Source organism: Sander lucioperca, chromosome 18 (assembly GCF_008315115.2).
Source record: "Sander lucioperca isolate FBNREF2018 chromosome 18, SLUC_FBN_1.2, whole genome shotgun sequence".
NCBI classification, from domain to species: Eukaryota; Metazoa; Chordata; class Actinopteri; order Perciformes; family Percidae; genus Sander; species Sander lucioperca.
Window position 1 is genome coordinate 2,796,729 of NC_050190.1, and position 12,269 is coordinate 2,808,997.

A 12,269-nucleotide genomic window follows, 5' to 3' on the forward strand; every position below is an offset into this window, starting at 1 on the left:
GGGGGTGTTTTTCTGCACATGGGACAGGGCGACTGCACTGTATTAAGGAGAGGATGACCGGGGCCATGTATTGCGAGATTTTGGGGAACAACCTCCTTCCCTCAGTTAGAGCATTGAAGATGGGTCGAGGCTGGGTCTTCCAACATGACAATGACCCGAAGCACACAGCCAGGATAACCAAGGAGTGGCTCTGTAAGAAGCATATCAAGGTTCTGGCGTGGCCTAGCCAGTCTCCAGACCTAAACCCAATAGAGAATCTTTGGAGGGAGCTCAAACTCCGTGTTTCTCAGCGACAGCCCAGAAACCTGACTGATCTAGAGAAGACCTGACTACAGCCTACAATCGACCGGCCGATTTTTGGCATTTCTTTACATAATCGGCATCGGCCAATATCAAGCCGATTAATAAGCAGGCGCATCTGCGGGCAGCCTAGTGTTAAAAACATGAATAGGCGACATTTTTTACAGTGCGCCCAGACCAGAGCCATAGAGATAGTAAGAGTTGCGACACTCGATCTCGCTAGCGGGGTGGTCACGTGGTTCATGTAAGCCTGTATAGTTCCAAACACACGCAGCGCTGTCATGTTCTACTATGGGACTGACAGCAGCGATTGCTATATTGAATGGTAAATATAAATAAAAACACATACCCATGTACTTGTTTGATTGTTATTGCATATTTGTAAAGGCCAGTTTTATATTTGGAGTGGTAGGGTGACAACTGAAAGCTGTGTATAGATACGTTTTTAAGTTTTGGAGGGAAAGCTTCACGTCCGTGTTAGCATGAGTAGCACTAGGCTACTGTCTTGTATTGTCCTTCGTGTCACGGGGCTTGTTTAGTTTATTTACATTTTGTATTAGCATGTCCAAACGCGTTCGTTCTGATATGTCTGGGGACCCCCCCCCCCGTGCCAGTTCACGTTAAATGACATCACATAGTATGCGAGGGTCACCGGGGGACCCGAAGCTCAATGCCAGGCCAATGCAAAAACGTGAAAAATAAACTAAGTCCCGGGGACCCAAAGGACAACACAAGGGTTAACCTTAACCTTACTACATCTTTTTTTAAATCAAAGATGATTCAAGATGTTCTTTTTTGCACATCTGGACTATTGTATTTTCCATGATTTTGCTTGTAATTCCGATTCACTTACCCGTGGTCAGAGCGATTGAGAAAGCAGAGTAGCAACAGTCCATTCAGCATTTAGTGTCCAGCCCACTTTTTCTGATGAGGTTGAGTTGACCACACAACCATGATCATTTTAAGACTAAGCCATACACAAAGTATCACATATATTAAAAAATAACAACTCATTACACTTGGATGAATAAATGAAATGTATTTTTTTTATTAAACAATGAGTGACACAACAAGAACAAGTACAGAAAAAAGGAATACAGTGGATAAAGGAGACAATTAAAAAAAAAACAATACAAATAAGATTTACTGCTGGCACCACTGGTTATAAAACCCTTCAGCAAATGCAGATTCTACTGCCTAACATCCGCACGCTGCAAAGGAGGACGCAGCATGTAAAGCTGGAGCCAGGAGTTTTGGGGGTTAGTGTTTGTGATGCTGAGTGTTTAATAAAACAAATCCTCTCCACATATATCAGGCTGAGGTTTGTGGAATAAAAAACAAGTGGGAAATAGCATGAATAAGAGCAACAAAGTAGAGCCAAGGGGTATCAATAAATAAAACAAAGTTAGTCATGAGTGGAAAAAGAACAACAAATGTGTGAACAGGTGTGCTGTGTATCTTACTTGAGTGACAAAGTGAAGGAACGGGGGAATAGTATAAGTGATTAATTAACAAAAAAAATCCTCCACATATATCAGGCTGAGGTTAAGGATCCAAGCAAAGTGCACAGACTAAAACAGAAATACTGACACTGTCAAATATAAACATGTGATGACAATCAAAGTGCATCAGGGCTGAGAGGAAGGTAAATAACCGTGATAAGGGGTACCTTGGCAGCAAAAGTCAGACTAAGAAGGCAATTTCAACCCAGCAGACTTCCTCAACTAAGGTCATAACATCTAGTCCACTGCCAAACACCTTACTGGTTGCCATGGATGTCTTTGGCCTCTCCATCCCCGGCACACCGTCTGCAGCCTCCAGTCGCCTCATATTTCAGCAGCCGTCGCCAGCACTAGCTAGGGCTGCTCGTATATGGAAAGAAATATGATCATAATTATTTCGGTCAATACTGAAATCACGATAATTTAACACGATTACTCGCTGACTTCTGGAAAGATGTTGCAATTATTGAACTTAAACAGTGGAACACGTTAAATAAATCAACAGTTAAAAAAAAAAAAAAACACAACTGTGAAATTTGCCTTAATACTTTTTCATATTTAAACTTATGTCATTGTCATGTCACTTACTGATATTTTTTGTGTGGAACAATTTGTATTCATACATGTAATCCAACAGCCCTTTCAAGGGTATAATTAAACAAACGCAACCTTATTTCTAGACACAGTACTCAGCTGACTAGCTAACACCGTCAGGTTCAGCAGATAAAACCTAAATAAAATCCGTCCTTAATCAACCTTAATGATCCTAGTAATCCAACAAACGCTAATGATGTTACATCCACGTAGCTAACAGGCTTTTACAGCAGCTACATACACCCCTGGGATGTATGTATCATGACTTCATAAGATAATACCATGGACGTATTAATAGAACACATGGTGAATTACAACCATTAGCTATATCCATTATTACAGCTAGCTACATGAGCTAGGGAGAACAGTCATGTGAGCGGGCGGGCGCAGTCCCGCGGCTCTGCTCGCGTCCACTATGCGCGTTCATCATGTCAAATTTAATAATTCTGGATTCGCTTCTAGTGAATGTTAAAAATGTTAAAAACGTAACGTTTTAAACAAGGACCCTTTCAGTGTTCGGGCTGGTAAGTTGATATACCCAGAAACAAATTATCCGCTGAAATACAGACGTTTCTTTCGCTATGCAAAGTCTATGTGAAAAGTCTTTCTGGGCCATGGGGTGCAGTACCACCGTTATCCGCTAAGCCCATGGTGGCTTTTAGACTCGGCGCTCTTCCTGGGGGCTTGAGTCCAATGGGAGTGTCGCCACTCTGGCCCAGACCAGCTGCCTCCAGCCCCTCCCCTCGTGAATTCTTGCGCAGTGTGTCTCGCACAGCCACTTCAGGTTCAGACACTACCGTTAGTAGTAGCATGTTGCTGGTGTTCTTGCCTTGGGATTAACTGTACTAATAAAACCGTACAAAACATCGCGGCCACACCGCTGTGGAAGCTCCCCGAATGTCATTTATCAGAGTCTGGTTGTTACCCCTGTCCGTGGCAGTCTCATCCACTCCTATAACGGAGCTAACTGGAGCTAGCTAACCGCTAACGGAGCTAACCGCTAACGGAGCTAATCGTTGCTAACAGAGCCTTCAGTCCTCCTTGCCTGTATCCATTAACTGCATCTATGGACTCGAGCACGAATAAAACCCTTAATTTTATTAAATTGGCTGGATGAGTTTTAAATTACAACTAAGAGTTGTTTGAATGACAGAAATCTGGAAATCAACAGGACATATAGGCTAACAGTAGGATCCCCAAAACACAGATAAAACACTTCAACAAATGAACAATGATCTAACAAACAAGGTGAACAAGAACTGACTTTAGATGTGATTCAACAGGAGTTAGAAGGAAATAGTGTTGAGATTAATTAACTTTCTGTGAAGCAGATTTGTATTCACAGAAGTTTAATAGGCTACATGCTGCTAAGTGCACTAAACTTTATTTTTTCATTGAAAGGTTTATTTGACAGTTTATTTTCTTCTTACCTGTTTCGTTTATTTAATATATTTTTCATACATTATTTATACAATATACAGTATGTTTTTACATTATACATTTTTAGTTGAAGTAGCCTATACGTGTAGATTGGTGAAGTATTCAATAAATGTTTTTGTTGAGAAATTCTGTGTATATTAGTGTTACATTTTATCTTTCAAATAGAGGTTTAAAAACAAGCACATATCGGCCAAATATCGGCCAAAATAAATCGGCAGCATTAATCGGCCATCGGCTGACCCTGATTTCTAAAGATCGGCATCGGCATCGGCCAGAGAAAAACCGTATCGGTCGACCTTAATCAGTTGCCCTTCAAATGCATAAAACAAATACATAAAAATAGCCTAAATACAGAAACCCCCCATGACTTGGTTCTGTCCGACGATCATCATCACAAATACACCATGCTGCCAGGCGGCTCCTCCCCAAACATTTCTGCATTGTGAACCAAACAAAGGAGGAAAGAAAAGGTGAGTATAAAGAAACAAGCAATTAACCGTTTAAACCTGCAACTTAATAAATCAAACTGAAACTAAATGGTGGTTGTGTGTGAAATGAATACCATATACAACAACTAAAGCAATGTGTAAAATAAATATGGAAGAATGTACATAAGCACCAAGGGACAAGTAGTGAGTGCATCAGCCACTTTGTCACACATTTGTTTTTGTTTGTTTTTTCAAATTGCACTTGTACATTTGTACAGTGCAAAGTTAATATGAAAGCATTTAACTAACAAAACGTGTAATGTGATTGAATTCCATTTGTGAATCAGAATCAGAGAAGAGTTTAATGCCACAGTAAGTTACACTTACATGGAATTTGTCTTGGTATTTGGTGCATACATAAACAAATATACATATTGAACATTAATAAGAATAAACAATAAATACAGAAACAGATGGAATCAGAAGCAGAAAAGGTTTTATTGCCACAATAAGTACACTTATGTGGAATGTGCAAATATAAACAAACACATAGGGTTTTTCCTGCGTAGAGAAACTTTTGGCACCCTCCAAAAAGGTTTTTAGCCAGCCCCAAAGGGAAATCACCAGCACCAAAATGGTAAGAACTCATAAAAATAGCAATTCAAATCCTCTTTAAATGTGCTTAGAGTAATTCATCAAACAACCGTTGAACTAGCAGAACAAAAACTTGAATAGGAGAATCTGGCTGTACCGGACTCTCAGGGTTATTTATTTAAATATCATTTTTTAACCAGTTTTGTTAACTGGGGTTTTATTAACTCAAGCATAATATACATTTTGTTTTTGTCAGATATAACAGGTAAATGCATAGATTTCAGTCAAATAAAGTAACACAGCCTTTACTGTATGCGGACCGGTCTCTAGTCCCCCCCCCCCTCCCCCCATATATATATATGTATATATATATACACACAAAATAGCTGTTAAGCACAAGTTAAAGGAGGTGGAATGGGTTGAGTGCAGAATGTAAAAAATATATAGTATGGGCAGATGGATAGTCTGTTTAGTCTGTAAACGGTTTCGGACTGCAGCCTCCTGCCAGAGGGTGGGGTTCAAACAGTTTGTAACTGGGGCAAGAGGGATCGGCTACAATCTATCTTGACTCATTCATTCACATTAAATAAATAAATCCAGCCCTCCAGTTGCAAAACAACCTCACTAGTCACTTGACCAACTCTACATGCTATAGAAGCTCTCCAGTCCTCTTATTTATTCACCTAAATTTGTATCCCTGTTTGTCCCTGTCCACCTGTGCTCCAGAGTGTCCTGGAGAGAACGGGCGCTCTGCAGTCTGACCTGCAGGCTGTGCTGGAGGCCTCCAAGGACGTCAGTGGCCACCTGGAACCTTCAGCTGCCAGTCTGGTCCAATCAAAGAGCCGGCTGCTGTCCTGTGGTGTTCAGCAGCTCAGCCAGACGGTGACAGGGAAGCTGGGTCAGCTGCAGGTAAGACTTAATGAATGAATGAGTCTATTTATGGGATGTCCAGGGTGAGCCAAGAACAAGGGCGCAGGTTTAGTTTCAACATGGGGGGGGGGGGAAGAGACACACACACACACATAACCGGGTGGTCTGGGGTTCCTCCCCAATAAAATGTAGAGCAACAAACACTTCATTTCCTACATTCTGCACTGAAAAAATTGAATCATTGACTTTAATTAAATTTATTATGTCAACAGGTTCCACGTATTTTTATTCGGTTAGTTAAAAGCAAAAATATTAAGGTCATTTAATTTAACTAACTTATGTTACAGTAACAATGATTGTAAATTCAGCTAATTAAAATGTTTTACTTCTGATCGAGATATTTAAGCTTAACCAAATTAAGTCAGTTATGTTATATTAACCTAAATAATATATGTACAGGCTACATATTTTATATTTGTCAATTAAGCATATATCTTATTTGTAGTCATTAAATAATACATTTAATTTCAGTTAATGAAAACATTGTTTTCATCTACTATAAGTTTTACTATTTACTTTGACATAATTCAAGTTTGTCAACAGGTTCCACACAAATGAATTTGGTACACCCAACATAGTTTTCTTATTTCCTTTATTCACCAGCACAGCAGTGATTCAGTAACATTTTGGTGCAATTCTGTACACTACAGTAACATTGTATACAATAAAGTAACATTTAAATGCATGTACACATTTGTAACATGGAATTACAGCTGCAAATCAATTGATTGATAGCAAATTAATAAATAATTCACACTTTTTAATAAATAACATACTTTTTACAGTTTAATAAATAATTAATACTTTTTACAATTTTCAAATTTGTTTACAAAAAAATAGTCTCTCCATCTAACAGCTTTTCCACTGGAAACTTTATTTTAGATGTTAACGGGTATATGAAAGATGGTCTGATGATTGAACTTCCTTGCAGTTGTTTTTGATGCAGCTGTTAAAACATCCACAAAATATCCATAGTTACATATCCCGTTTTTGCGCAGCATGGTCTCTCAATTCTACATCACTTCTCTAGTAGTGCCACTCAACTACCACTTTTCATGTATGGTAAAAGTTTTTCAAAAGTTTGCAAAACAATTGGTTGTTTTCCTCAAGTGAAGTTTCTCTGCTCTATTTTCAAACAGGTAATAATTTTATTCAGTTTCGGCCCAAAATATTTCTCCTGTTCTATGGAACATTCAGCATCCACATCAGTGATTGTCTCATTCGTACAGTTAGTTATTGAGCAGCTGTACCTTGGTTGAAAGTCTGCACGCATCCATTTGAAGGAAGAGCTTTTGAAGTACTTCAAAGAAGGCTTTCAGTCTGTTAGGATAACTGAGGGCACATGCAGAGGCAAAGTCTCCCAAGTCGTGCAGAACTTCAACACCCTCAATCACAATTCAAACATCGGTTGGAGGAGTGGTGGTATCACCTCCCTTAACATTGATGCTGTAGATACCAAAGGTGACTTCTCAAGCTCCCTGTCAACAGCTGTAGCATCGGCTTCCTTTACAGAGGAGAAAGAGCAAGGAGAAAAACAATATTAGAAAATGTTTTACCTACGCAATTCAGATTTCCTGTATATAATAATTTTAATAGCATCACCCAACAGTATGTGTATAAATAATAAGATGAAGTCATGCTGGGTGATTGTAACAAACTAGAGATCATTTTTATCATTTACATTTAATAAACACTGACTAAGCACTTTATTAGGTAGGGCAATCTAATGCAATCCAACAGCTCTGCTATAGATTCTCTTTAACTATACTTAGATATTTTCATCTTCATCGTTTTTGTTTACATTGTGTTCCTAATATTCTCATGTAGGTAGACAATAATACTAAAACATTTGTACATTAAAACTGTACACCGCCAACACCCACTACAACCTCACTAATTAACTGGAAGTAAAATTATCACCTTACTGTTAATGTCCGAAAAAAACTCTAGATGTTTAAAAAAAAAGACAAGTTTAAAACAATAATGCATACACAAACCCACACTTCACATTTCTATAAACATGTTAATTGGATGACATCTCAAACAAGGTTACCACCACTTTGTAGATGTCCATATTTAACAGGGAAGGAAAAGAAAAAAACAGTAAAGAATCTTGTTTGTTTTAAATCTCTTTCACGTACGAAAACTGAAGTTTTTGTCCCTTACCTTCTCACAACACTCACTAATAGATAAACCCGAAAACCGGCCTCAATTGTTTGTGTGATCAGTGCTGTATGTTGAGAAGCAAACTTCTGTTTCTCATTCCAAATTTCAATACATTTGATCCCTAAACACAGCTACAGTGACTGATCTGTGTTTATATTCAGAGGTGGCTGCAAATAAAAAGTTATTTGAAAGAAGCACAAGAGTTGCTGTTCAGGCAACTATCAAAACCCAACTTTATAGCCTACTCTAAAGGGTGCATTCACAGATACTGTCTAGTCAGTCAGATTCACTAGTCAACATCAACTTATAATTCCATAATATTTTCTACCAACAGCAAAACATACCTGTGTCATTGGGGCCATAATGATCCTGATTTTCCTCCCTGCAGAGCCTCCTTTGTTCTTCAACACTTTCATGAGCGGCTCAGTGCGTTGGTCAAGTTGTGTAAGGAACTTTGAGAGAGGGGAGTAGTAGTAGTAAGACAAATTCTGCCTCCATCTGAAAACATGTCCACAAACAAATTATATTAATGGTACCTACTACTAAAACAGTCAACATTCATTATTTTAGTAATAACTCATAAAAAGGTTTTTCTATGTTCTGCCATAACGTACCACATGCAAGCTCCGCAGTCCAGCTATAACACATCAATAAGGAGGGAGCTGACAAAGGCTATCCCAGCCAGGATCTGAAATTCAACATATTAACAGAAGCCATCAACTACTGAAATGCATTACTTGCATTTAAGAGAGCTCTATACCTTAAAATAAAAAAATAAAAATCTGTTCAGAACAAGATAATGAAGCTGTCATCTAATAAATGTTCCTAAAAATATGCAAAACCCGATTTTGCAGTAATTAGGAAGCTAGTTATGATCTTACCTTTTATGAGTAGGTCCAGACAGGAGCACGAATCATCAACGAAGCAATTGTTCAGGATCTGAAATGTTGCAACATAATGATTACTAAAAGAGACAAATAAATGTATAAAGATGTTAAAAGATCAATTATTGGGGCACATTTTACATGGTTCTTAAAGCAACACTATGCAACTTTTAGCTGCAGCTGTAGTTCCAATGAGACAACCTGTAGGGGGACCGGGTAGCGCGAGCTGTAGTTACATAGTGTTGCTGAGCTACAATATCATAATGTCCTTAAAGCCTGCTTTTACATCATTCCTTAGCATGACTTTCACACACTCAACCCAATTAAAAAAATAATGAAAAAATAACTAATGATTTGGCTGGGGGGGCTATATATTTTATACTCTAAATAAACGTGCAAAGTAAACTTTCAAATTCACCACAAATAAGTGGATGGGTCAACTCCACAAATGGGCACCTTTTCTATTGTTTATCTGTATGAGCTAAATGCAGAAAGTTTAGCGCGCAGCGAGCATGACACAGCCACAACATTCACTTCAGGCTCAGAGGCTAACGTTAGTAGCAGCATGCTGCTTGTGGTGTTGTGGCCTGCCGGATTACCTGTTCTAATAAACCGCGAAAGCGCTGTGGCCACACCACTGTGGAAGCGACCCCGAACGTCATTTTTCTGGTTGTTCACCCTCTCCCTCTGCTCCACTCGAGCTGACCGGAGCTAACCACTAACCTGAGCTAATTACATTGGGCCACCAGCACTAAATTCAAGTTTAGAAACACTACAACACACGTTAGATATAGCTAAGCGGCGCCCTGCTGGATAAACAGCAAACCGACCTGGGTCATACAGCTAACGTTAGCTAGCTAGCTAGCTTTTACAGCAGTTTGCATCACAAACACAAAGTACAATCATGCTCAACATGAAAATATTACAAAACAGGTTCGAGTGAAAGAAAATGTCCTCCTACCTTTTCCAAATCAGACACCAAACACCAACTGCAACTTTTCCGTTACCGAAATTAACCGGAGGGTCAGGCGGGATCAGGTCAGGAGTTCAAAGCTATACGCATGCGCAGTCTGACGCTCAGTCTTCTCCTTTTTTGGTTTAAATGGCAGCTGGTGTGTTATACTGCCGTCTTCAGGATGTAACAAGTATTGCAATCCTAATTCACTTTAATTAAATGTTTTGGGATTTATCAACACATTAATATTTTTTACGGTAACAATAGACACAATTACATGGACTTTACTTGAAAATAACATTTTAAGTAAACTGAACATTAAACAACTATTTAAAGTGCACAACCCCCCCTGATTAAATTTTTTGAGTATGCAACAATGTATTGTGCAAATGTCTTTATTTATGTGAACTGAAATATTATTCTGTATTGTTCAAAACTTTCTGCATATTCAAAACATCATACGTGTGTCAGGATGCTTTTGTTTTTAGGAATCATGAACATCTCAACAACAAATCTGTTAAAGCCAGAAGCTCCACTGTTTAAATCTACATAAAAGACATGAAATCACAAGAAAACATACATTTATTTTTTACGCTCCTGTTGTGTTCTTTATCCCCCCAATGTAGCACAAGGTAGACAACAGTTCTTGTTTTCCATACATGTTTTGAGCCCCCTGAATGGTTATTTCACCTCTTTTTTGGGAGTGGGTTGTCTTTCATATATTTTGAGGGGGACAAATGTACCTCTTCTAAATATTGGAGGGGACGTGTCCCCTGCATCCCCCCCGACATCTACGCCTATGGCTATAAATTTAAGACACGGACGGTCCTTTGTCATGTCTGCATGTAGGAGGAGCTCCAGCGTCTGCAGGAGTTTGAAAGCGTCCTGGAGTCACTGGAGGGAAACCTGGAGCTTTGGCAGGCGCGTCTGCACACTGTGGATCAGACAGCAGACCAGGTGAGACGGCATGATAAGATAGACTTTATTAATTCCACACTGGGAAAATTCCTGTGCTACAGCAGCTCAAAAGAAAGAAATGTATACACATCAGAATAACACAAATACACATTAAGTAGACATAGGAGAAAAAATACATAAAGTATAAGAAATAGAAAAAATAGAATTTGTTATAATAATAATAATAATAATAGTAATAAAACAAACATATTTACACAATAAACACCCTTATATAAACAGACAGTATATAAACACAGATATACAGATGAGTAAGGTGCGGAATGGAGTTTATGAATGACTGTAGTGCTTTACTTTGAAATAAAGATGTCTGGAATTGTTAAATTGAAAACAAGCAAATAAAATGAGTTGGCAGAAAGATTGAGATATTTTATTTTTCAAACTATTTTTAGTACAAACCAACTTGTTTTTAGACATTTTTTTGATGATTCCAGTGTCTAATTCTGTCTTGTGTCATTTCTGGAAAAAAATTGTTTCTCAAGGCTTCGAGTCCGTATTGTAGCTATACTGGAGCTTTTGATGGTATCACAAGATCTTCAGCAGATGGAGTTTGCTCAGTTTTCATGTAATTGTAGATGTTAAATTTTCCTTTTAATTGTGAGTACTTAAACAACTTCTCGTATATATGTTGGTGTAAAGACTGCAATTTCAATCTCAAATTTCAGGTTTGAAAAAAAGGTTGAAATGATGACAAATTTGTTTTAGGAAAACAATATATTTAGTACTCACCGACATACTTAAAGATGTGTTAAATGGAGATTATTTATTTTAGTTTTAGTTTATTTGTTTCACAGAACATAAAATACAAATTACTTTGAAGAAATACAAAATTACATGTGAGGTTGTGGTAGAAACTTGTAACATCTTATATAAAAACCACAACCAAAGGACATACAGAATGAATGTTAAATTTGGTATATGAAAGGGGATCTCACCAGAAAAATTAGTCAAGAAGTACAAAAAAATGTCTGAGACTAAATGGTGACAGAAAGAACACAGACCATGTGTAGCATGTAGTGTTCCTCAGCTGTGATGCCATGCGTGCAGTCGTCCAGCCTCTTGTGATCTGATGCCACCATATATGTTTCCAGTCTGGCCTCCTGGAGCTGAGTGGCCTGACTGCTGACCTGGATGTGCTGAATGAGCAGAGCTGCAGCCTGACGCTGGGCAACGCTGCAGCACGCCGCCTGCAACGCCTCAACCACAGCTGGGCCGACGTCTCCGCCAGAGCCGAGGAGGCCTGCAGGTCAGATCCCAGGTCTGGGCATGAATATGCCAAACTGTGGACTAAAGAATGAATATAGCTGCATGATATTTTCAGTGTTTTCCCTAGGGTTGAAGGGAAGTTGAAGACTTAGTGTGCATATTTGGTGGTGGTGATTGTACACTACCTGCGTAGTTTAAAATAAGGATATTGATCAGTGACAATGGTGTCATGATTGCTTGCTCTAGAAACTCTCTGGTCCTACATTTTGTAACCAAACTCTACTCAATACTCCCA

At 38.6% G+C, this 12,269-nt stretch overlaps 1 protein-coding gene and 1 long non-coding RNA gene across 4 annotated transcripts in view; one reads left to right on the top strand and one right to left on the bottom strand.

Moving 5' to 3' along the window:
• The window catches only part of LOC116036813 (nesprin-2-like), a 135,333-nt gene that overhangs the window by 53,453 nt on the left and 69,611 nt on the right, over window positions 1-12,269 (top strand). For both annotated transcript variants that reach the window (XM_031280481.2, XM_035994507.1), the window contains 3 exons: window positions 5,585-5,767; window positions 10,643-10,750; window positions 11,860-12,014. In XM_031280481.2, coding sequence (XP_031136341.1) covers window positions 5,585-5,767; window positions 10,643-10,750; window positions 11,860-12,014 — 446 coding nt within the window. The remainder of the gene's footprint in view (window positions 1-5,584; window positions 5,768-10,642; window positions 10,751-11,859; window positions 12,015-12,269) is intronic.
• LOC116036821 lies at window positions 8,401-9,840 on the bottom strand. 2 transcript variants are annotated; one of them, XR_004895670.1, is made up of 3 exons: window positions 9,800-9,840; window positions 8,569-8,642; window positions 8,401-8,452 (listed from the first exon to the last, which is right to left on the bottom strand). It is a non-coding gene; the product is annotated as an uncharacterized LOC116036821 (long non-coding RNA). The 2 variants fall into 2 exon arrangements; XR_004101726.1 differs by lacking the exon at window positions 9,800-9,840 and adding an exon at window positions 8,836-8,851.